General features: G+C 49.9%; 1 protein-coding gene across 1 annotated transcript in view; it reads right to left on the minus strand.

The window, feature by feature from the left end:
- Nucleotides 1–25970, minus strand: part of LRP4 (LDL receptor related protein 4) — a 60562-nt gene that overhangs the window by 26545 nt on the left and 8047 nt on the right. Inside the window, exons 2-19 of the mRNA XM_034932493.4 lie at nucleotides 18479–18625; nucleotides 15947–16063; nucleotides 15548–15661; nucleotides 15075–15191; nucleotides 14592–14720; nucleotides 14244–14363; nucleotides 13429–13554; nucleotides 12770–12895; nucleotides 12444–12578; nucleotides 11726–11851; nucleotides 11149–11379; nucleotides 9530–9686; nucleotides 6851–7068; nucleotides 6518–6694; nucleotides 5985–6107; nucleotides 2916–3124; nucleotides 2682–2763; nucleotides 474–579 (exon numbers count right to left, since the gene is read on the minus strand). Coding sequence (XP_034788384.1) covers nucleotides 474–579; nucleotides 2682–2763; nucleotides 2916–3124; nucleotides 5985–6107; nucleotides 6518–6694; nucleotides 6851–7068; nucleotides 9530–9686; nucleotides 11149–11379; nucleotides 11726–11851; nucleotides 12444–12578; nucleotides 12770–12895; nucleotides 13429–13554; nucleotides 14244–14363; nucleotides 14592–14720; nucleotides 15075–15191; nucleotides 15548–15661; nucleotides 15947–16063; nucleotides 18479–18625 — 2560 coding nt within the window. The remainder of the gene's footprint in view (nucleotides 1–473; nucleotides 580–2681; nucleotides 2764–2915; nucleotides 3125–5984; nucleotides 6108–6517; nucleotides 6695–6850; nucleotides 7069–9529; nucleotides 9687–11148; nucleotides 11380–11725; nucleotides 11852–12443; nucleotides 12579–12769; nucleotides 12896–13428; nucleotides 13555–14243; nucleotides 14364–14591; nucleotides 14721–15074; nucleotides 15192–15547; nucleotides 15662–15946; nucleotides 16064–18478; nucleotides 18626–25970) is intronic.

The following is a 25970-nucleotide window of genomic DNA, read 5'->3' on the forward strand; positions in this document are numbered from 1 at the left end:
AGGCATTTTTAAGCCATAAACAATAGCATGAGCTATCTGTGCCTTAGGACATGCTCCTGCTGCATTTAACTAGCCCAACCTATTTCTTTAATTCGGCCCACCCCTTTATTTCCCATAAGGGATACTTTTAGTTAATATCTATAGAAACAATGCTAATGACTGGCTTGCTGTTAATAAATATGTGGGTAAATCTCTGTTGGGGGCTCTCAGTTCTGAAGGCTGTGAGACCCCTGATTTCCCACTTCACACCTCTATAGTTCTGTGTGTGTATCTTTAATTCCTCTAGCGCCACTGGGTTAGGGTCTCCCGGACAGAGCTGGTCTTGGCAACCAGCCTCTGGTTTCTACAGCTGCTCTTGCTTCCTTGGGCATATCCATAAGATCTGGTCACTCTTCCTAATCTTTAGACTCCTCTCTGGAGCTCAGATCTTGGGAGGGGTGGATGGAGCTCATTCCCAAGGGGCAGCCACTCACCCGCCCATGGGTTCCACCACGATGTCCCGAGGACGATCAAGGTTCTCCCAGATGAGTACTGTTCTCATGCTGCCATCTGTGTTGGCTACTTCAATCCGGTCTGTACCTATCAAGAAGGGATACAGAGATTAATTCTAGTCTTGTTCATTCACCCTCTTACCTTCCATGGCCAACACAAGAGCCTGGTATGCGCCAGCAGAGCACAGAGTAGGGGCTCAAAAGATATTTTGTGACAGATGCACAACGGAAATTTAGTGACTTGAACTGCAAGAAGAAATTCAAGGATGTGATCAGTTGGATTTCTTGAAAGAGCAAGACTTCCCAAACATAGGCAACCATAATTTAAGGCGATGATTCTCAAACTTTAGTGTGCGTAAGAATCAGGACAGCTTGTTAAAACACAGATTTCTGAACCTAACACCCAAAGATTTTTTTTAAAATAAAAATATTCGGCCGGGCGTGGTGGCTCACGCCCATAATCCCAACACTTTGAGAGGCCGAGGCAAGTGGATCATGAGGTCAGGAGTTCAAGACCAGCCTGACCAACATGGTAAAACCCCGTCTCTACTAAAAATACAAAAATTGGCCGGGCGCAGTGGCTCACACCTGTAATCCCAGCATTTTGGGAGGCCGAGGCGGGTGGATCACGAGATTAGGAGATCGAGACCATCCTGGCTAACATGGTGAAACCCCGTCTCTACTGAAAAATACAAAAAATTAGCCAGGCGTCGTGGCGGGCACCTGTAGTCCCAGCTACTTGGGAGGCTGAGGCAGGAGAATGGCGTGAACCTGGGAGGCGGAGCTTGCAGTGAGCTGAGATCGTGCCACAGCACTCCAGCCTGGGGGACAGAGTGAGACTCCGTCTCAAAAAAAAAAAAAAATTAGCTGGGTGTGGTGGTGCACGCCTGTAATCCCAGCTACTCGGGAGGCTGAGGCAGAAGAATCCTTTGAACCCAGGGAGGTGGAGGTTGCAGTGAGCTGAGATTGCACCGCTGCACTCCAGCCTGGGCAGCAGAGCGAGACTCCATCTCAAAATTTAAAAAAGAAAAAAAAATTCTAGTCCATTTCATGCTCACTAACCCCCAAAGATTCTGATTCAGTAAGTCTTGACTTTTGTTTTTTGGAGACAGGCTCTTGCTCTGTTGCCTAGATTGGCATGCAGTGGTGTGATCATGGCTCACTGCAGCCTTGAACTCCCGGATTCAAGCAATCCTCCCACTTCAGCCTCCCAAGTAGCTGGGACTACAGGCATGTGCCATTACACCAGGCTAATTAAAAAAAAAAATTGGGGATGTGTGTATGCGTGTGGGGGTCTTGCTATATTTCCCAGGCTGATCTTGAACTCCTAAGCTCAAGAGATCTTGCCCTGGTCCCCCAAAGCGCTAGGATTATAGGTGTGAGCCACCATGCCCAGCCCTGATTCAGTAAGTCTAGGGTGGGGCCCAAGAATCTGCATGTCCAACAACTTCCCAGATGATGCTGATGCTGCCACGCAGAGGAGGCAAGGTTGTCATCAGCCTCTGTGGTCCAGCAACCACACTCTGAGTAGCACTTGTTCAGGGTATCCCCTTGCCTCCCAAACCCACCAGGCTAATTAAAAATGCCTGATTTGGCTAGGCGCGGTGGCTCACACCTGTAATCCCAGCACTTTGGGAGGCTAAGGCGGGTGGATCACCAGGTCAGGAGATCAAGACCATCCTGGCCAACATGGTGAAACCCCGTCTCTACTAAAATACAAAAACTTAGCCGGGCATGGTGGTGCGCGCCTGTAGTCCCAGCTACTTGGGAGGCTGAGGCAGGAGAAAATGGCATGAACCCGGGAGGCGGAGCTTGCAGTGAGCCGAGATCGCACCACTGCACTCCAGCCTGGCGACAGAGCAAGACTCCGCCTCAAAAAAAAAAAAAAAAAGCCTGATTTACCCAGAAAGCGATGGAAAGAAAACAAGGCATAGGTTGATGATCTGAAATGCCTTAAAACACTCCCCAGCATCAGCTACACAGCAGAAGCAGCTGCCACAATGTGAGCTTCTCACGTGGGAGCTTCTCACTTCGGCTCTGCAGCAGCCCTCCGGCTTCTGACCTACCAAGGACTTGAAGTGAAGACAGAAGTGGTCCAGGAGAGACACTGGGCTCCTTCTATCTGAGGCCAGGGTTTTAAACAAGAGGAATCCCAGGGAGCCAGGCAGGCCACGGCTCCCCTGTGCATACCTGCATCTGTCCAGTACAGTTTGTTGGTGACCCAATCAATGGCCAGGCCAGCTGGGCTCTCCAAACTGGTATCCACTACCACCTGGGCAGGAAGCAAAGCTGTATCACCAACTGTACTTCCACTCTAGTTCCGGAGCCCAAACTCCACCAGTTCTCAAGGTTGGCAAAGGTATGGGAAGCCCTTCCCTGGAGAGGGTGGATTCCACCCTTCAACCTCCCCACGCTGGGCCCTACCTCCTGTCCTGTTCCATCCCACTTGGCCCTGCTGATGGTATCAGTGCTGACATCTGTCCAGTACACGTGGTCATCCCGGGAGTCCCAGTCAAGGGCCACAGCACTGCGCACGTCAGCCAGTGGGATGACATCATCAGACAGGTCCTCTGTGTCAAAGCTGATTCGACGGATGTCCATCCTTCGGGCAAAAAGCAGGAACTTGTCAAGACCTGATCAAAGGCCGAAAGGGGTCTTCTTTTAATGCTCTAAATCCAAGAACAGTGACAGACACAGATGCTCACCTGCGTGACATCTGGTTCAATCACACTTCCTGGGATCTGGTGCCCTTTGCCCCCTATACTTTATACCTCAGGCTTCTTTTAAGCACTGCCATGCTAGCAGAATCAGACTTCTAAATCAAATGGAAACAGACTCTACTAAGGTCCCAGAAGTGCATGCTGTTTAAGCATCTGTCGGCTTCATCTCAACTTTTCTCTCTTCTTACTTTTCTCCACCTCTTCTGGTGTCCTGGCTTGCCCACTGCCAACCCCTGACCCCTACTTCTCTGATGTTCATGACTGTGTCAGGGCTCCTGCCCCTCCACTCCATCACCTGGATCCCTTCCTCTTGCTCTCCTCTTTACAACTTTAAGCCAGTAGCTTAAGCTGAGCACTTTCCTTGCCAGGCACTGTGCTTGGTGCTTTTTTGATCTCACACCAAGCCTCTGTCGTGTGTTATTCTTATTCCCATTTTCTAGACGAGCAACCCTGAGGCTAATAGAGATCAAGAAACTTGCCCAGGATCCCATGCCTACAAAGCACCAGAGCTGGGACTCAGGTCTGACTCCAGAGAAAGAGCTCTGGCCACTCCTCTACGTAGTTTACTTCCAGCCAGTTCTTCCCCATCCTCTGCCTTTCCTCTGGTCAGTGTGAATACTTTCTCAGTAGACTTTTCTATCCAGAAAGGCACTTCCTGACTAATGTTGCCAAATGTCTTCTTCCTAGGGCTGAGAAATCCTTAAGGGGAAGCTGTCAGGGGACAGGGGGCTTTACTTCTTGCATCTCACTAAGACAACAGGGGAAGCGCTGGACACAAAAGAATGCAAGAAGAAAGGGCCAGGCATGGTGGCTCATGCCTGTAATCCCAGCACTTTGAGGGGCTGAGGTGGGGTCATTGCTTGGGCTCAGGAGTTTGAGACCAGCCTGAGCAACATAGTGGAACCCCGTCTCTACTAAAAATACAAAATTCACTGGGCACGGTGGCTCACGCCTGTAATCCCAGCACTTTGGGAGGCTGAGGTGGATAGATCACGAGGTCAGGAGTTTGAGACCAGCCTGGCCAACATAGTGAAACCTCATCTCTACTAAAAATACAAAAATTAGCCAGGCATGGTGGCAGGTGCCTGTAATCCCAGCTACTTGGGAGCCCGAAGCAGAAGAATCGCTTGAACCAGGGAGGTGGAGGTTACAATGAGCCGAGATCATGCCGCCACACTCCAGCCTGGGTGACAGAGTGAGACTCTGTCTCAAAAACAAAACAAACAAACAAAAAACTCCACAAAATTCGCCAGGTGTGATAGTGTATGCCTGTAGTCCCAGCTACTTAGGGGGCTGGGGCGGGAGGCTTGCTTAAGCCCAGGAAGTCGAAGCTGCAGTGAGCACTGTTTACACCACTGCACTCCAGCCTAGGTGACAGAGCAAGACCCTGTCTCAAAAAAAAAAAAAAAAAAAAAAAAAAAAGGCCGGGGGCGGTGGCTTATGCCTGTAATCCCAACACTTTGGAAGGCAGAGGCGGGCAGGTCACGAGGTCAGGAGTTCAAGACCAGCCTGACCAACATGGTGAAACCCCATCTCTACTAAAAATACAAAAATTAGCTGGGTGTGGTAGTGCATGCTTATAATCCCCGCTACTCAGGAGGCTGAGGCAGGAGAAGCACTTGAACCCGGGAGGCGGACAAAAAAAAAAATGCCAGGCACAGTGGCTCATGCCTGTAATGCCAGCACTTTGGGAGGCTGAGGTGGGTGGATCACCTGAGGTCAGGAGTTCGAGACCAGCCAGACCAACATGGAGAAACCCCGTCCCTACTAAAAATACAAAATTAGCCAGGTGTGGTGGCGCATGCTTGTAATCCCAGCTATTCAGGAAGCTAAGGCAGGAGAATAGCTTGAACCTGGGAAGTGGAGGTTGTGGTGAGCCGAGACTGTGCCACTGTACTCCAGCCTGGACAAGAGCGAAACTGTCTCAAAAAAAAAAAAAAAAACAATGCAAGGGGAAAACTCAGAGTATGAAATTAGGTTCTTAGTTAATATGTGTATGAATGAAACTTTTGAATGTTTTCCCTAACCACACTCTCTAGAAAGGACCCAGGTCCCAGGAGAATTTTATTTTACCCAGATTTCAGAGGGTCAGTGGGGTACGCAGCAGTAAACAAGAACAGCTGCTGATGTGTGAGGAATCACCCCAGGTGCCCTGCTGGTCGTGCCATATGCCCGGACCGCTCCTCTCTGGACTAAGAAAAAGTCATCGTGTGCTGGGCTCTCCAGGGTTACCCTCTCAAAACAATAACTCCTCAGGAGCCCAAAGGAAGCCAAAGTAGCAGTTCAGGGACAGACCAGGGGATCCCATGATCTTCCACTTGTTTGACACATATTTATCCAGGACCCGCTTACACAGAACATCATCAGAGATTCTAATTTTGGCTTCCTGGTTTAAGGGCCGAAAGAAAGTCTTCAACAGGGTGACGCTAAAGGTAAAAAGGTAGGAAATCATTCCCCTGTTTTCTAGAAGAGCATAAAACCCTCTTGCTGCCTATAGAGAAGGCAATCCTGCCTGGTAAAATGATACATGAGCCTCACTGCAGGTGTTCACACTCGACCGGGCGGTATTGCTGAGCCTTTAGCAACTAGTGCTGGGTCCTCAGTCCTCAGCTTTGATAGAAGATCCCTCAGCCTCTTAAGTTCTTCCTCTCCAGGGCTCCCTGAGGAATGTGGTTTTTCCCACAACAGGCAATCCCTCCACGTCCTATCCCTTGTTCCTTCTCCCCATCCTCACAACAGCCTCCATGGAGGCTGGTGTTGCAGACCCACTTACTCTGGGCACAGGCGTGGCTGCTGATCTTGCGGAAGCCAGTGGGGCAGGCACAGGTGTAGTTCTGGCCACTGGGCAGACACAGGTGCGTGCAGCCTCCGTTGTTGTCCCCACAGCGGTTTTTCCCTGCTCAAAGAGCCCAGGGCAAGAGGATCAGCGAAGGTCTGCAAAAGTGACCCCAAGACTAGGGAATAGGGGTTTAGGTAGGGTGATAGTTCCCTGAAGGGAGAAACTATGTCTTATATTTTTGACATCTGCCCCTGCTGCTAGCACAGTGAGTACCCGGCACAGAGGAGATGCCCTGTAAATGTCTGCCTGAATTAGATGGGAACGGTGAAGTCTAATGAATCTTTTCGTGAATCTTGTTGTACTGCCCCGAATGTCCAGCAGAGGGAGGAATTAGCCCATGTCAGTGCCCCGCTGGATTTCCCCATCAGAAGAAATGGCAACTCTAAGGGGAAGGAAGGTTCTCAGAGGCACCAGAGGCCACCTCAACCATGAGGCTACTTTGGCTCACCCGGTGGGCAGTTTTTTACCTGCAGGTTGGCGCTGGGGGTGCAAGGTGTGGATGTCCATAGGGAAGTGGAGTTTGTTGCGAATGATTTCCTGGTTCTTCCCTGTAAATTTGTTAGCGCTATTGATGCTCTTGGTGTGCCAGTCTGTCCAGTACAGGCTGTCTTCAAACACTGTGATGGCAAAGGGATGCGGGAGGCCTGGGGAAAGTCCAGGAAGACCTCAGTCTGGACATGGTCTGCCATGTCCTCTGGGCCCAGGCCTGGCAACTACACAAAACCTCTACCAAGGCTCCTGGGGGGCAGGGACGGGGGCAGGAGGACAAGAGATGAAGGAGAGTGAAGGAAGGGGCTCACCCTGGCTAATGACAGCCTTACGGTGACTCCCATCCAGATTGGCCCTCTCGATGACATGGTGCTTAGCATCCACCCAGTACATACGGCGCCCGGCATAGTCGATGGTGAGGCCATTGGGCCAGAAGAGATGGGTATCGGCAATGATGCGGCGTCCAGAGCCATCCATGCTGGAGGCCTCAATACGGGGGGTGTTGCCCCAGTCTGTCCAGTAAATGGTACTAGGAAGAGAAAAGTAAATTGGGAAGTGGGCAGCAGAAAACAGGTAGGTAACCAGGAGAATAATCAGGTAGGGCGCTTTTATCCATTTAACTCAGGGGACTCCAATGTTTGGTCCACAGAATGAATTTTTTTTTAGACGGGGTCTCATTTTGTCACCCAGGCTGGAGGGCAGGTGAGATTACAGCTCACTGCGGCCTCAATCTCCTGGGCTCAGAAGGCCTCCCACTTCAGCCTTCTGAGCAGCTAGTATCGCTACACCTAACTAATTTTTTTTTGTAGTAGAGATGAGGTCTTGCTATGTTACCCAAGCTGGTCTCAAACTCCTGAGCTCAAGCAATCCTCCTGCTTTGTCCTTTCAAAGTACTGGGATTACAGGCATGAGTCACCATGCCCAGCCTCAGAATGCTTTTTAAGTGTCTGAGTTTAAATGTCTTTAGACAGGGCATTTATTCATTTAATAATTTTTTTTTCATACTGGCAACAGGCAGGACATACTATCTTAGGCACTGGAAATCTAGCAGTGAACAAAACAGACAAAAGTCTCATAGAATTGACAATATAATGTAATATTAGGACAGGCACTTTCTTCTTTGTCACAATCTCTTCCACTGCCTTTTGTATTTTATTTTCTTTTATTTTTGAGACTCGCTCTGTTGCCCAGGCTGGAATGCAGTGGCACGATTTCAGCTCACTGCAACCTCCACCTCCTGGACCCAAGTGATTCTTCTGCCTCAGCCTCCCAAGTAGCTGGGATTACAGGCACCCGCCACCATGCCCAGCTAATTTTTGTATTTTTAGTAGAGATGGGGTTTCACCATGTTGGCCAGGCTGGTCTCAAACTCTGACCCCAAGTGATCCACCTGCCTCGGCCTCCCAAAGTGCTGGGGTTACAAGCTTGAGTCACCATGCCCGGCTCCTTTTGTATTTTACACACACACAGACACACACACAGACACACACACAGACACACACACAGTTTCTAAAACAGTTGATACATACTGTAGGACCTTATAAGATACTCCCTCCATTGATTGCATAGAATTTTTAAAAGCCAGAGGTGAGAACTTCATTTTAGGAGTTTTTCTTTAATTCAGATTTCTGAATTTTAAATTTAATTTTTTTTGAGACAGAGTCTCACTCTGTCATCCAGGAGTGCAGTGCCATAATCATGGCTCACTGCAGCCTCGAACTCCAGGGCTCAGGTGATCCTCCTACCTCAGCCTCCTGTGTAGTTGGGACTACAGGCATGCATCAATAAGTCCAGCTAATTTTTGTACTTTTTATAGAGATGGGGTTTTGCCATGTTGCCCAAGCTGGTCTTGAACTCCTGGGCTCAAGCAATCTGCCCACCTCAGCATCCCAAAGTGCTGAGATTATAGGCATGAGCCACTGAACCTGACCAGATTTCTCAATTTTATTTATTTAACTTTTTTTGAGACAGGGTCTTACTCTGTCACCCAGGCTGGAGGGCACTGTTGCAATCACGGTTCCCTGCAACCTTGACCTCCCAGTCTCAAGCCATCCTTGCACCTCAGCCTCCCAAGTAGCTGGGACTACAGGCATGTGCCACTATGCCAGGCTAATTTAGAAAAAATTTTTGTAGAGATGAGGCCACACTATGTTGCCCAGGCTGATCTTGAACTCCTGGACTCAAGTGATCCTCCTTCCTTGGTCTCCAAAAGTGCTGGAATTATAGGTGTGAGCCACTGTGCCCGGCCCCTCTATTAATTTTTAGGCTATAATAATTAATTACAATTCTTATGAATTACTAATAACTATTAATTTGTATTAATTAGGTCAACCTTATGAGCTAATAATAAAAATACGAAACACCTACAACTTATCTAATGTGTGTTATATGCAATTTAAAATGCATCACCTCATTTAATCTTCATACAACTATGATGGAGGTATTTTTTTTTAATCACCAATTTAGAAATGAGTAAACAAGGCAGACAGAGATTAACTGGCCCAAGGCCACACAGCCAGTTATTACAGAGCCAGGACCTAGACTCAAGTGTGTGGGGGACAGAGCCCATGTTATTAACATCATACTTTTTTTTTTTTTTTTTTTTTCGAGACAGAGTCTTGCTCTTTCTCCCAGGCTGGAGTGCAGTGGCGCAATCTCAGCTCACTGTAACCTGTGCCTCCTGGGTTCAAACAACTCTCCTGCCTCAACCTCCCGAGTAGCTGGGATTACAAGCACCCGCCACCATGCCTGGCTAATTTTTGTATTTTGCAGAGATGGGGTTTCCCCATGTTGGCCAGGCTGGTCTCGAATTACTGACCTCAGGTGATCTGCCCGCCTTGGCCTCCCAAAGTGCTGGGATTACAGGCGTGAGCCACCGCGCCCAGCTACACCACACTTTGAGGATGTACCCCCAGAATGTCTAGTCCAGGTAGCCTGGGAGCTGTCCCGAGAGGTTGCAAGAAAGTTCGGGAGCCTGAGATACAACTTACCCCTCCATGGGATGCAAGGCAATGGCCCGGGGCTTCTCCAGGTTCTGCCACAGCAACACCTTCCGGTGGGCCCCGTCCAGATTGGCCACCTCAATCCTCGAGGTGCCTGAGTCGGTCCAGTAGAGTTTGTCATGGACCCAATCCACAGCCAGGCCCCCTGGTGAGAAGCAGCAGCAAAAAATGTCCAGGAGTCAACCCAGGCCCCCATGTCCCATAGTAATAGGAGCAAACTCTTACAGGAAGCAATTTTTTGGGCCAGGCACTATTGTCATCACTTCAGATACATGAATTCATTTAAGCATCACAACTCTGTGAGCTAGATACTGTAATTTCCATGAGGATAAGGAAATTGAGGCACAAAAGAGTTAAGTAACTGTCCAAGGGCATGCACTTCCTCCTCACAGTCAACCATACATCACTTTCTGAATTCTGTCTCCCTGACGCATTCCCAGGGTCCCCCACTGCACTGACCCAGGGGGTTGTAAATTGTCATCTGGGGTTTTGCAGAGGCATTTCAGAAATTCCCTAGGCATTTGAGTCCAATGTGCTTGATACCAAATTAGAATTTGACCACTTCACCTATTTGTAAAATAGCCTGAGATTGACAAGTGAGCTGTTTCTGTGGTTTTTTGTTTGTTTGTTTCGAGATGGAGTCTCACTCCCATTGCGCAGGCTGGAGTGCAGTGGTGCAGTCTCGGCTCACTGCAACCTCCACCTCCTGGGTTCAAGAGTTTCTCCTTCCTCAGCCTCCCAAGTAGCTGGGATTACAGGCATTTGCCACCATGCCTGGCTAATTTTTGTATTTTTAATAGGATGGGGTTTTGCCATGTTGGCCAGGCTGGTCTCAAACTCCTGACCTCACGTGATCCACCTGCTTCAGCCTCCCAAAGTGCTGGGATTACAGGCGTGAGCCACCACGCCTGAACTTTTTTTTTTTTTTTTTTTTTTGAGACGGAGTTTTGCCTAGGCTGAAGTACAATGGCGTGATCTCGGCTCACCGCAACCTCCACTTCCTGAGTTCAAGCAATTCTCCTGCCTCAGCCTCCCAAGTAGCTGGGATTACAGGCATGCGCCACCACGCCCGGCTAACTTTTGTATTTTTAGTAGAGATGGGGTTTCTCCATGTTGGTCAGGCTGGTCTCAAACTCCCAACCTCAGGTGATCTGCCCACCTCAGCCTCCCAAAGTGCTGGGATTACAGGCGTGAGCCACCGTGCCTGGCCTGTTTTTTTAACAATCTATAAAACATTTTGATATACTTATCCAGGTCAATCAGAATATTCTTAATACTAAGCAATCGAAACAAAACTCAGAAATAAACTAGATGCAAAGGCTGATGGAGAACTCTGTCATCCATAAATCTGATTCCCATGATCACAACCACCAACGTGGTCTCATTATGCTCACTGATTGAGCTCAATCATGAGCAAATGTTATATTTGAACCTATAAAATTGATATACATTAACAAATGTTTTCTATATTAGGGCTCCAACTAAGATTTCCCTGGAAGAAAAAGATGTCCTGCTGCCTAAGGTTTGCAAACCACTGGCCTATTCCTCCCACCGTTGCTGCGCATGTGGCATGGCTCTGCCCCTCTCCATGGGGCCTCGTTCCCTACCTGGGCTCTCCAGCCCAGTAGACACAACCTCCTCCACGTTGCTGCCGTTGAGGTTGGCACGGAGGATCCGGTCCAGGGTGACATCTGACCAGAAGACGAGCTCGCGGCGGTGGTGGAAATCAAGGGCAATGGCATTCTCCAGGTTGTTAAGCAGCAGTGTGTACTCAGAGCGGTGTGGCAGCACCTGCCGGATGTCGATGCGATTGGCGAACAGCAGCACAGGCTCTGGCCCTGGGAAACAGTATAAACATGGGATACCCACTGGGTTTCAGAGCCGCCCCTGGTACCCATCAGCAGGTCTTCAGCTGACCGATGGAGCCACTTGCTCACAAGGACATGCCCCAAGCTGTCAGCATCAGTACCAGAAGAGTGGCAACCTTTAAACTATATTCCTCCACCCCTCCCCACCCCACTCCACCCCGGCAGCGTTTTTCTTGGGGCTCAGAATGCAACTGTTGCTCCATTTTACTGTGACAGAAATCTCTCTACCTCTCTGCAAATCCCTGAGCACCAGAGCACCTGGCCTTCCTCCATGCTCAGCCCTCTGCCCACCCAGCCAAGTGCCAACAGCCCTTACCCAGAGCCTTGCAGCTGCGCCGGTCGGGCCGTAGTTCATAGCCTGTTTCACACCAGCACTGGAAAGCCCCTTCGCTGTTGGTGCAGCCCTGGCTGCAATACCCCTCCTCGGCACATTCATTCACATCTGGGAACACCAGGCAGGTCAAGAGATCTCCCTTCTGTCGTCCTCCCACTCCCGCTCCCAGGCGGCCGAGCTGCTTTTCTGCCCACATCCCCATCTACTTTCCAGGCCTAGTGGGAAGGCTGTCTAAGAAATGGTTAAGGGCGGCCGGGCGTGGTGGCGTACACCTGTAGTCCCAGCTACTCAAGAGGCTGAGGCAGGAGAATGGCTTGAACCCAGGAGGCGGAGGCTGCAGTGAGCCGAGATGGCACCACTGCACTCCAGCCTGGGCGACAGAGCGAGGCTCCATCTCAAAAAAATAAAAATAAAAAATAAAAAAGAAGAAATGGTTAAGGGCTTTAAGGTCATGCAGACCTGGGCTGGAATCCCAACTCTGCTACTCGCCAGCTGTGTGGCCTTTGGTAAGCTACTTATCCTCTCTGTGCTTCAGTCTCCCCATCTGTGAAATGGGAAGGATGATCCCCACCTCCTAGGGTTATTGTGAGGACGAAATGAGGTCACACCGTTCAAATGCCTGACCCATAGGAAACACAGCTGCCTGTCTGCTGCCCCTGCTCAGAACCCCGACTCTGCTGCAAACCAGGCCCCAGCTCACCTTGGCACGTGTGCCCATCCTCTGTGAGCCGGTAGCCTGTGTGGCAGGTACACTGCACTGCCCCCCGCACCATCTGGCACTTCTGGGCACAGCCACCGTTGTTAACATTGCAGTTCTCCTCACCCGTCCGGGGCCCTGTGCCAGCCAAGCCAGAGTTGGGAGTTGAGCCCAGAATCCTCCCCCAGAGAGCCAACTTGGCATTCCACCTGGACCACGAAGAACAGCTCCCAAAGCTGCAAGAGTCCTGAGGGAGGATTCCCTTTGAACCCTATGGGTGGGGTTCGGCCACAAACCATGGGCCAGGTCCGCCCACTGGGGACACTCACGGCAATTCTGCTGTGGGCTTTCGTCGCTGTTGTCACCACAGTCATTGACCCCGTTGCACAGCTTCCTCTGCCCAATGCAGCGCCCATTCCAACACAGGAACTGGTCCGAGGCACATTGGGGGCTTCCTAGAGAGATGGAGGGTCAGGTCATAGCAAGGCAGGGCTTGGGCCAACAAAGAGATGGGAGCCTGTCATTTTCTAGGGTAAGCTGGAGACAGATGAGACTCAAGGTGGGAGGGTGAGGGTCCTGGGCAGGAAGCAGCTCAGACAGGGCTGGCTGAATGTCTGCATTTGCTTTCTCCCCAGGACTCCACAGTGGGATGGTGAGGAATATGGAACAGAATGAAAAAGTGCAACCACATGCTCAATACTGGGTGTGGCCAGGGGAGCACACATGGGGGCTGCCAGATGGAGGGTAGTCCTTCCTCACTAGACCAGAGCTAAAGGCACTGGCTGTGTGTGAGTTAGAATAGGAGTGGCAATTGAAACTCACAGCTCTGATACTGTGCTCCAGGCCATAAGGCCGCAGGTCAATGATGCACCTGGATTTTACACTGGTAAAACCTCAACCCAACTGGAAAGATACCAAAGCACCCTCTTTTCCACCCTTCCACCCCAACTATAGGCTAAGGGTTCTGGGGCACCCCGGGAGACACCACCTGTATTCTCACAGTTCTCTTCATCGCTGTTGTCTGCACAGTCGTCCTCCCCATCACAGCGCCAGGACAGGCGGACACAGCGGCCTGAGTGACAGCGGAACTGTTCTGCTGTACACATGGAGGTGGCTGGGCAAAGCAAAGGCTTAATGAAAGGTGGGCCCCATTTCAGCCTGAAATTCTCCCTGCCACCCAAATCTGCAGCTTATATCAGTACCCATGCCACTCTTGACACCGGGATCACAGCTGGTCTATATAGTGTCTTTGTGTGAATCAGAAAAAAGTATCCTTTCCTCAAGACACTTTACTGCCATCTGCTGGAAAACTGCCATGATGAGTATATAAATCTATTATGTGACTGGCTTCCCTTTGGACATATTGCCTCTGCACAGTGCACAACCTACACAACTGTACATGGTGGTGGTCTTACCCAGTGTCTTCAAGATTTATGGGTAGTGGCCTGTTTGTCTTTTTTTTTGAGATGTCATCTCACTCTGCTACAGGGACGCCGTCTCGGCTCACTGCAACCTCTGCCTCCTAGGTTCAAGTGATTCTCCTGCCTCAGCCTCCCGAGTAGCTGGGATTACAGGCATGCGCCACCACACCCAGCTAAGTTTTGTATTTTTAGTAGAGATGGGGTTTAACCATGTTACCCAGGCTGGTCTCGAACTCCTGACCTCAAGCGATCCACCCACCTTGGTCTCCCAAAGTGCTGGCATTATAAGCATGAGCCACCACGCCCAGCCGGTAGTGGCCTCTTTGGCTCCACAAGCCTTCTCCTTAGTTCAAGCCCAACCTAATTCCATTTCCCCACTCACTGCAGTTGCGCTCATCAGACTGGTCATCACAGTCCGCGTCACCATCGCAGCGCCAGCCTGCATTGATGCACAGGCCACTGTCACACATGAACTCCCCAGAGCGGCAGGGCTGGTGGGAGGCTAGGGAAACACAAGACTTCTGTCTCTAGCCAGTCTGTGCACAGTGTCCCATGGCAGACTAGAAGGCCACAGCCCCAGAATCCCAGTTCCTCCATCTCTTCCCAAGAGGGACCAGAAAATCCAGAAACTCCTCTCTGAACTCCTGCCCCAGCTGGCGACTGTGCCTTGCCACCCGAGCAGTTCTTCCCAGCCTGGCCTCCCCGCCTCCCAGCTGGCCGGAGTACTCACAGCAGTCAGACTCGTCTGACCAGTCTCCACAGTCATCGTCGCCATCGCAGTGGTAGATGTCGAGGATGCAGCGTCCGTAGGCACACTGGAACTCCTCCAGGTTGCAGGGGGGCGCTGGCACTGCTGAGGCTGGAGGGAAGGCAGGGGTGGGGAGGGGCACACACTCAGGCCTGGATGAAGGAGAGGGGCCCTGATTCCTCAAGCAGGCAGGATGCTCAGGCAGGAGAGCTTCTTCAAGTGAGATGTAACCAGGTTTCATCTGGGACAGCCCTTATAGACGCCCATATTCAGGTGGACCAAAGGAAGCCTTCCCTTCCCACCTGGGGAACTTGCTCCCTCCCTAGCTCAGCCTAGGAGGAGCTGCTGCTGAGGCACCCATGCTCCTTGCCCTTGGTACACGCACTCCTCAGCCTCGCCCTTAGCCCATGGGCAGAACTGTCTGCCCTCATCCAACCCAACAGCCTGAGGTCTGGGGCCACTCACGACAGTTCTCCTCATCGGAGCCATCTTTGCAGTCGGTGTCACCGTCGCAGTACCAATGCTCAGCAATGCAGCTTCCGTCACTACAGCGGAACTCCTTGTCGGAGCACTTGCGCATGTCTGGGGGGATGCGATGGGACAGCAGTTCTGAGGGGGCCCCACAGGCAACCCTCTCACCCTCCTCTCTGACTCCCAACCTCACTGGCTTTGGCGGGTCTGACCTAGCCCCCGAAAGGCACCCCAGAGTCAGTGCAGACTCTCCAGGGAGAACGGAGGCCCTGGAGAGACTGGGCCTCAGCCTCCTGGTCCACAGTTTCTGGGGGGTCTGAGCGGCTCTGCCCCCTCTGCGTTCCTCTAGCTGCTCCAGATATCTGGGCAGTTGGAGGTTTGGCAGTGCTAGGGCCATTGCTATCTCCTCCCATGGCCAGGCCATCCACTGGCCACCTTGCCTGCCTTCCCCCGTTGGGGTCACCCACCACACTGCTCATCGCTGTTGTCGCCACAGTCATTGTCACCATCGCAGTGCCACAGACTCCGGATGCAGTAGCCATTCTGGCAGGGAAACTCATCCTCCTCACACTCCCGGGGGGCTGTGGGCACAGAGCAGTCAGGCTGCTGCAGGCAGTGGGGGTCTGGTGCCTGGAAGCCTGACTTAAAGCCCTCCGGAGCAGTCAAGTAGCTCCAGTGCCGCCCTGAGGGCTCCGAAGGAGGTGGCTGCCTCTCAGCAGCTTATCTGACTTCGAGAGGAAGTGAAAGGACAGGACAAAGTGCTGAAAACACAAGGGCTCATGTGGACCTGGGGCATTGCTTTCTGATTGAAAATCCTTTCCCAGTGGAACTCAATGGAGTTCCGCCCAGCCTCTGCCAACACTCACGACAGTCCTGCTCATCCGAGTCATCCTCACAGTCGTTGTCCCCGTCACACACCCAGGAGCGGCGGATGCACTTGCCATTGTCACAGTGAAAGTCAAGAGGGGAACAGGTAGGTAGTACTGAATCCCAGGAAAAGAAAAGAAAAGTCAATCAACCTGGTATTCTTACTCAGGCTCAACTAGGCCAGACAGCCTTTTGCTCCAAATCCCCTTGTCTTTTTTTTCTTTTTTTGAGACCGAGTCTTACTCTGTCACCCAGGTTGGAGTACAGTGGCGCAATCTTGGCTCACTGCAACCTCTGCCTCCTGGTTCAGGCGATTCTGACTCAGCCTCCCAAGTAGCTGGGATTACAGGCATGCTTCACCACACCTGGCTAGGTTTTTTTTGTTTTTGTTTTTGTTTTTTGCATTTTTAGTAGAGACAGGGTTTTGTCATGTTGGCCAGGCTGGTCTCAAACCCCCAACCTCAGGTGATCTGCCTGCCTCAGCCTCCCAAAGTGCTGGGATTACAGGCATGAGCCATGGCGCCTGGCCTTTTTTTTTTTTTTGTAACAGAGTCTGACTCTGTCACCCAGGCTGGAGTGCAGTGGTATGATCTCGGCTCACTGCAACCACCGCCTCCTGGGTTCAAGGAATTCTCATGCCTCAGCCTCCCGAGTAGCTGGTATTACAGGTGCCCGCCACCACACCCGGCTATCTTTTTTTGTGTGTGTATTTTTAGTAGAGGTGGGTTTTCGCCATGTTGGCCAGGCCAGTCTCGAACTCCTGGCCTCAAGAGATCCACCTGCCTTGGCCTCCCAAACTGTTGGGATTACAGGCATGAGCCACCACACCCAGCCCCCTTGTCTGTTTTATAGTCCTTCCTTACTGACTCCTAGGCCCATCCCCAGCTGATGGAGAAGCTAAGCAGAAACTGCAGCTAAGACAGAGATTCAAAAGGTAATCGTGGTGAGGGGTTCACAGGGTAGGGGAAGAACAACCCAAAGAACTCACAGGAGCTAAGAAAACATAAGAAAAACATGAGCAAGAGAAAGAAGCGCCTTTTTCCCCTCCTTTCCTCTTGTTAAATGATGATTGACACACCCGGGCTCAATTTCCGGTTCATTACGTAACACTCTGAGCAAGTCATTTACCCTCTCTGAGCTGAAGTCTTTTTGGCTGTACAATGGGGATAATTATACTCAGTTCATAGAGGCCTTTTGATATAATGCCTATGAAAATGCTACATGAAAGTGAAGCATTTATCATCAACACAATTAGCTGAACTGATTAGGGTTAATGAGGTCCAGGTTGTACCTCCGTTCCCATTAGACTAATTAGCCACCCTCAGACATAGATGCTACAGGTAGGTCAGAGATTGCGCCTCTAATCCAGACAATTGGCTTAGCAGGGATATTTCTATATATCCAAGACAGGTCACCCTGGCCAACTGTGCAGATGTTACCATGCTAGGGGAAAAGGGAGACTTAAGGAAAATATAAGATTTCTTTTTTTTTTTAGACGGAGTCTCGCTCTGTCGCCCAATCTGGACTGCAGTGGCGCGATCTCGGCTCACTGCAAGCTCTGTCTCCCGGGTTTACACCATTCTCCTGCCTCAGCCTCCCAAGTAGCTGGGACCTCAGGTGCCTGCCACCACGCCCGGCTAATTTTTTTGTATTTTTAATAGAGACAGGGTTTCAGCGTATTAGCCAGGATGGTCTCGATTTCCTGACCTCGTGATCTGCCCACCTTGGCCTCCCAAAGTGCTGGGATTACAGGCATGAGCCACTGCGCCCGGCCTAAGAAAATATAAGATTTCTTACAAAGTTACTAAGAAAGGTGTGGCTGGGCGTGGTGGTTCATGCCTGTAATCCCAGCACTTTGGGAGGCTGAGGTGGTTGGATCACTTGAAATCATGAGTTCGAGACCAGCCTGGCCAAAATGTTGAAACCTCATCTCTACTAAAAATACAAAAAATTAGCTGGGCATGGTGGCACATGCCTGTAGTCCCAGCTACTCAGGAGGCTGAGGCAGGAGAATCACTTGAACCTGGGAGGTGGAGGTTGCAGTGAGCCTAGACTGTGCCCCTGCACTCCAGCCTGGGAAACAGAATGAGACTCTGTATCGAAAAAAAAAAAAAAAAAAAAAAAAAGGTTTTATTGTACAAAATACCAAAATAAGAAACATAGAAATAATCCACATTTGTGTATAGTATATAAATTTTAAAATGCACAAATATGCGGTACATATACACAAACATATTCACATAAATACAGAGAGACCTATTTAAAGAAACTCCCTGTTGTGTTCTCTTACACTTGTTGTCAAGTTTGTTTTCTTGGACATATATGCATGAACCAACCAAAAGAAACACAGGAGAGTTGGAGCCATATATAGTGAAGAAACTACCCAAATGTCAATATCTATCAAGCTTGCAAAAGACCAACTCTCTGAGTCTGACACAGTTGATGCAGAAAATACTCCATCAGCCTTGTCCTTGCCCCCCACCCCCAGGTCCCTCTCCACCACCTCCCACTGCCTCTGGGGAGGTACTTACTACATCCATCCTCATCGCTGTGGTCCCCGCAGTCGTTGTCTCCATCACACTGCCACTGGGCAGGGATGCAGGTACACTCTCCAAGAGCACTCACTGCACATGTGAAGTGGCTCCGACCACAAGCACACTCGGGGCTGCTGGCCAGGCCTGGGCGGAGGGAAAAGGAATCAGTGAGGGCTCAGCTCCCACTCAACCCAAGCCCATTCCGAGGGGAAAGTAGAGGAGCCTAGTCCGGGGGCACTGTCACCTGGGGAGTCACAGTGACACTTCAAGGGAGATGCAGGCAGTAAAACCATGCCTCCTCCAGGGCATAAATGACCCAGCAGATACCCTCTGACTTCGGGCTTACAAAGAGTCCAGGTGACCCGCTCTATGACAGGGCTTTTTTGCATGGCACCTCTAAGGGCCCAGAAACAGATGATGCCACCTAGGCTAGGCACAGTGGCTCATACCTATATCACAGCACTTTGAGGGGCTGAGATGGGAGGATTCATTGAGCTCAGAAGTTCAAGACCATCGTGGGCAACATAGCGAGACCTTGTTTCTACAAAAAACTAAAAAATTAGCTGAGGGTAGTGGCATGTAGCTGTAGTCCCAGCTACTTGGGAGGCTGAGGTGGGAGGATTGCTTGAACCTGGGAGGTCAAGGCTGCAGTGAGCTATGATCACACCACTGCACTCCAGCAGGTGCAACAGAGCAAGACCTTGTCTCAAAAAAGAAAAAAAGAAACAACCCCCACCAAAAAAAAAAATGATGTCACTCAGAGGTTTGGTGCTTTTGAAGAAGAGGAACAAGGGACAGAAAGGGTGATGTTGAGAGGCATCCATAGCCTTCTCACTAAAACTAGGTTGAGATATGGACGCTCTGCCTCTGTCTTGGACCAGACCCTGGGATGTTGGCCAGGGAGGGCAAGAACTAATGGTGGAATTAAAATGCTGGAGCCTCTTTAGGATAAGGAATCCACACAGGGGAGCAGGAAGCAGGGTGGGCTGCTCTGAGTCCCCCAGGCCACCTCAGGGCAGAGTAACTGGGACCTGCCAGGGCCTTCCTGTCTGTGGCACAGGCCACAGCCTTGAGGAAGGCTGGCAGATGCAGCCTCTCCCCCGGCTTCAGCAGCACGCAGCTGGGCTTCCCTATTGAGCATCGAGCTATCTGCCTGGCCAAGTCCCATGACCGGCTGCTGTGCCCCCTCCCCAGCGTGCCCAGCAGGATGCCCTGGGATGGCGTGTGAATGGCTCAGTGCCCTGCTCCAGCCTCAGCTGGAACAAAGGGTTCTGCCAGGGTCACTCTCCCCCCTCCCAGCATTCATCCAACCCGCTGGGCTGCTCTGCTCGCAGCTGGGGAAGGAGGGGGCCGCAGTGCATGGCTCATCTCTCCCCCTTCCTTTCTTCTCCTCTTCCTCCCCTCAGCTGGACCCTGCCCTCAGGCTGGGCTGAAACAGAGAAGGAGTCAGCTCGAAATTGTCACCCCTCTTCCTATACTCTGTACCTGATCCAGCTTTTCTCTCTCAGCTCATCTCCTTGATGTACATCCTTCTCTCACATTATAATTCCTTGGCCTAGCCTAGGGCTTAGGGCTGGGATAAAAAGGTGTGCTGCCATGCCCTCCAAAAGCAGGGAGAGAGCTCTAGAACTTTCCCTCTCCATCTCAACCCCAAGAGTAAGTGCAAGCATAAGGTAAAACTTCCTAGCCTGCAATGCATGGATGGATGGATGGATGGATGGATGGATGGATGGATGGACGGATGGACAGACGGACAGACGGATGGATGGATGGATGGCTTTTGGGTTCTGTGAATCCCTGATGCTACAGGTATAATGTACGTTTCTGGGGTAAGGGATCACAGCTTTCACCAGATTCTCAACTGAGGCCTGGCCCTCTCCCTCCACATGCTATGGTAATCAGCTGCTCTAGAAAAGATGCAGGATTGGGCTGGGCGCGGTGGCTCATGCCTGTAATATCAGCACTTTGAGAGACTGAGGCAGGTGGATCCTTTGAGCACAGCAGTTTTGAGACCAGCCTGGGGAACATGGCAAAACCCTGTCTCTACAGAAAAGAAATTTACAAAAGTTAGCCAGGCATGGTGGTGGACACCTGTACTCTCAGCTACTTGGGAGCATGATGTGGGAGGATCACTTGAGCCCGGGAGGTTGAGGCTGCAGTGAGCCATGATCTCACCACTGCACTCCAGCCATGGTTGACAGGATGAGACCTTGTCTCAAAAAAAAAAAAAAAAAAAAAGATGCAGGATTTCCTGCGGAAGCCAAGTGAGGTCCAGTTGGGAGGTGCAGTGTCTCTAGACCTCACAGGAAGGCCTTGCTCCAAGCCCAGTGCTCCTGTCTCTTCGGGTCTCTCTACAAATGCAGGGTAGAGGATTCTTCCCCAGGAAGCACTAAAAGACCCAGCTGCCCCTGCCCCCACTCCATCCTTTCTGGCCTGAGAACTCTGAGAAGGGAGGAGGGTTTTTCTCACTCAGATCCTGGACAACACAGCCTGAGGAACTTCAGTAGTATGACAGGCTCAGCACAGCTGTAGGCACCCTTTTGGTGAACTCTAGCTGGATTGAACAGCAAAGATGTTTAATTCCACTCCATGTGATGGGACTCCCCGGTACACAGATCCCCTTCATGGGGTATCATGGTAAAGAAAAAGGATAAGGCTAATAAGGATCTCAACTGGGGATATTTTGTCCCCCGGAGGACATTTAGCAATGTTTGGAGACATTTTTGGTTGTCATGCTTGGCGGTGCTTACCGACATCTGGTGGGTAGAAGCTAGGGATGCTGCTAAAGATTCTATAACGTGTATAATTCTATACAGGATTACATGCCTGTAATCCCAACACTTTGGGAGGCCCAGGTGGGCGGATCACCTGAGGTCAGGAGTTCAAGACCAGCATGGCCAATGTGGTGAAACCCCCGTCTCTACTAAAAATACAAAAATTAGCCGGGTATGGTGGTGGGCACCTGTAATCCCAGCTACTTGGGAGGCTGAGGCAGGAGAATTGCTTGAACCCAGGAGGCAGAGGTTGCGGTGAGGGGAGATCATGCCATTGCACTCCAACCTGGGCAACAGGAGCGAAACTCCGTCTCAAAAAAAAAAAAAAAATTCTATAACGTGCAGACAGGCCCCTATGACAAAGAATTATCTGGCCCAAAACATCAACAGAGGTTGAGAAATGCTGCTAACCACACACAGTAGGGAGTGGGGATGTACCAGAGGGGAGTTCAGGATGAAAGCTGTGGAAAGGACAGAGAGGAAGTAGGGGGGAATAGGAGGAGGAGGTTAGGCAGAGGACAAAGCACTGGACCTGGAGCAGACAGACTTGGGTTCCATCGACCAGCCAGTTGACCGTGTGCAAGTCACGTAGCTCCTTAAGCTTCAGTTTTCTTGTTTGTAAAAAAGCCACAAGGGGCTGAACATGGTGGCTCATGCCTGTAATCCTAGCACTTTGGGAGGCTGAGGCGGGCAGATCACTTGAGGTCAGGAGTTTGAGACCAGCCTGGCCAACATGGTGAAAACCTGTCTCTACTAAAAATACAAAAATTAGCTGGGCGTGGTGGCGCACGCCTGTAGTCCCAGCTACTCGGGAGGCTGAAGCAAAAGAATTGCTTGAACCATGGAGGCAGAGGTTGCAATGAGCAGAGATCACGCCACTGCACTGCAGCCTGGGCAACACAGCAAGACTCTGTCTCGAAGAAAAAAAAAAAAAGCAACAAAGATTAGACAAGAAAATAAAGGTGGAAAAAACTAATCTTATGCCTTGGCACACCAAAGATGTTCAATAATGGAGGGTGGGGTGTGCAGATGCAGGGGTGTGCAGATGCAGGGCTGTGGAGGCTAAATTTTTCCAAAAGGCCTTGATATTAAGAATCAGAGTACCAGAATAGAGCAAGTAGAGCAGTGTCCTGGGGCTGCGTGCAAATGAAAAGTCATACTGGTAGGGAAGAACCTTAAGCTCCGTTTGTTTTTTTAGGGCCCCACCCCCGCCTTTGGCTGAGTGATAACAGAAGTCCCGATTTCCCCCGCGCAGACTGTAGGAACAAAGCATTCCATCGGTGGGCATCAAGTTAGTTGCAGGCAGTTGAAGGGCCTCGACTTCCTGCATGTCAAATCAACATCTCAGCGTCCGCTGCAGTGAAGGGCGGGCAGCCACCGGTCAGGCAAACGCTTGACTTGGGCATTCATACAGTAAACAGACACATTATACTCCAAAAAGCCAGCTCTTCTGGGCAACTGCTGTCCCTCTGGGGTCCTCAGAGGTGGAATTCTGCCTTTTCACTCAAGTCCTGGCTGTGATCATAAAGGCAGCTTTTAACCCTTTTTAAGGAAAAGAATGGTGAGTGAAGAAAGAAAACAAATGACTGTGGGTGGCAAAATGCAGCCTTCATTTTAAGAAGTGTTGAATTAGAACACTTCACTATGCTCTGGCCTTGAAAGCTGCCAGCCACACTGCAAGCTCCCTTAGCCTCCAGGGGCCTGGGCTCTAGCCCCTCCACCTAATGCAATTCACTATGGAAAAGGTCTGTCCGCAAGGTATCTTTGATCATGAAGCCATCCAGCTTTTGGGATATATGTTAATGTGCTCATAGGATGTTTCTCTAGAGGTTAACTAAAATCTTACCTTTTACATCTCATCTCTCCCACTCCCGCCATCTTACCAATTTCTCACTGCTTTCATATAAAGCAAGCTTGTCCAACCTGTGACTTGCATGGCCCAGGATGGCTTTGAATGTGGCCCAACACAAATTCGTAAACTTCCTTAAAACATGAGATTATTTGCGATTTCTTTTTTCTTAGCTCATCAGCTGTTGTTAATGTTCATGTATTTTATGTGTGGCCCAAGACAATCCTTCTTCCAGTGTAGCCCAGGGAAGCCAAAAGTCTGGACAGCCCTGATATAAAGGAAAGAAGGGAAACATCCATCTGGTATACAAGACACACTAAGTTAGTAGTAGACAACATAGATTCTAAAGTCAGAGAGATGAAGGTTCAAATCTTGGTTCTACCACAAATTCCGCAATTTTGAGCAAGTCAGTTAATCCCTCCAGGCCTCAGTTTCCTCATCCATAAAATGGGAATATTAACAGTTCTAACTCAAAGGGCTTTGTAAAGATTAACCCATATAAACTGCTTAGCACAGGGCTAACACACAGCAAAAGCTTCATAATAATATAACCATCTTTTTTTTTCCGAGATGGAATCTTGCTGTGTTGTCCAGGCTGGAGTGCAGTGGCGCGATCTCAGCTTACGGCAACCTCCGCCTCCCGAGAAGCAATTCTCCTGCCTCAGCCTCCTGAGTAGCTGGGATTACAGGCACCCATCACTGCACCTGGCCAATTTTTGTATTTTTAGTAGAGAAGGGGATTCACCATGTTGGCCAGGGTGGTCTTAAATTCCTGACCTCATGATCCGCCCACCTCGGCCTCCCAAAGTGCTGGGATTACAGGCGTGAGCCACTGCGCCTGGCCCCATCATTTATTAAATACTTACCAGGTGCCCTCCGAGTACTTTTCTAAGTGCTTTTCATATGCTACATCACTGAAGGCTCTCAACAACCCTTGGAGGTGGTACTGTTATTATTAGTTTGATGCAAAAGCAATTGCGGTTTTTGCCATTACTTTTAATGACAAAAATTGCAATTACTTTTGCGCCAACCTAATATTATCACCACTTTACAGCTGGGGACAATGAACCACAGAAAGGTTAAGTCTGTAGATAGATTGCACAAGTACTAAGGGTTGAGGCCAGCATTCACACCCAGGCAGGTGATTATACTGCTTCCCAATAAATGGTATTACTGTTGTGAGAATCTCCAAAACCCCAAGGTCAAAAGGGGGAATTTACAACTTCTGGGTCCCTCTCTTTTATGTGTTCTCCAATAGCAAATATGCAGTGAGTTTATGGGTCTCAAACAGTGACCTCTTTCTGGTTACTGCTAAGGTAAAGAAAGATTCATTTCCCTCGCCCGAAGGTAAAGTAATGAAGTGGGGAAAGTCTGGCGTCCCAGCACTTTTGAATCAGCGCTCGAGTGTTGTTGGTCCAGGGAACAGGGCTTCCCATAACAAATAATTATACTTTGCAATTTCTCTTTAGTTTGCGAGCTACTTTTGCATATGCACTTGCATTCTCATTGAATCATTACAATAATCCTGAGCAATGACTGCAGGGCCCATCCAACAGGTAAGGGCACCCGCTTTGGCCAAGGTCACAAGGTAAGTAGGAGAGCCAGGATGGCAGCCCCATTCTGACACTTAAACTAGTATTCTTCTCTTAGTGTGATCTCAGAGTCTGGACTTTCAGTAAGCTTTCCGGGTGACACCGATGCACACTCAAGTGTCTAGCGGCACTGCTCTCCACCATTCCATAGAATGCACAGCTGAAGGTGGACCACATCTGTCACATGGAGGCACATGGGTAGACCGTGACTACTCACAGCTACAGACCAGCTTTTTCAAGCTGAACCAGAGATGAGAAGGCTTAAGGAGTACCCTGTGAGTGTTCTGGAGTCTGGTGGCTACCCCAGTGTGGAAGGTATTAGGATTACAACGAGAAAAGGAGGAATCACCATTCGTTTATAATATGCTAAAGCATATTAGCATATGCCTCTCTCCTTTTATCCACTGGCAGCAATAAATACAAGTTCATTGAATGAATGAATGAATGAATGAATGAATGAAACACTCCTCTAGAATCTTGTGAAAGCTGGAGTCAAAGGAAAAGAGACTCAGAATATCATAAATAAAAGTAGTTATTTCCTACCTAACCAGTGCTCGAGAGAACAGGAATCTTCTCGTTTGCAAGGCAGCCTCTTTGTCCTACCCAGGTTTTGTTTACTCCTTTCTGCTACAAGAGTTCCTTTCACCAGCTGTATTATCCGGCTGTGAAACTGACACACCATGTTTCTACTTATTTCTGTCCCACGGTCCCTTTTATTCCCCTGATTCCTAGAGGCCAGCTTAACTTGGTTGGTTTGGAAAATCTACCAGGTGAAGTCTTCTCCTCAGTGGGCCCTTTCGAAAGGGACATATCGGGCACATGATTGCGGGTCCATGCAAGTTCAGCCCTCTCTTGCTAATGTTACATACAGAAAAGAAGTCCTTAATGGTTAGCCTCCAAAGTTATGAGGCAGAAGAACATAATGTTAAGCACGTAGGAACAAAACTCCCCAGGATAAAAATCCTGACTCTGCTAGTTCCTAGCTGTCTGACCCTGGGCAGCTATTTAACCTCTTTATATCTAATTTTCTCATCAGGAAAATTGGGATAATAAAATCCCCTAACTTACAGGAATGTTATGAGAAATAAATTAGTTAATTCATAAGAAGGACTTAGCATTACTGCCTGGCACATACTAAGTGCTCAATAAATAATAGCTCTTGTTGTTACTATTAAAGATTTGGCTTACCCCAGAACTGTCACATCCAACCACTCCATGATTAAGACCTGCTATTTTAGGACTTGAGATGTTTGAAAACCCTACTGTGTACCAGG

This window comes from Pan paniscus, chromosome 9, assembly GCF_029289425.2.
Source record: "Pan paniscus chromosome 9, NHGRI_mPanPan1-v2.0_pri, whole genome shotgun sequence".
NCBI classification, from domain to species: domain Eukaryota; kingdom Metazoa; phylum Chordata; class Mammalia; order Primates; family Hominidae; genus Pan; species Pan paniscus.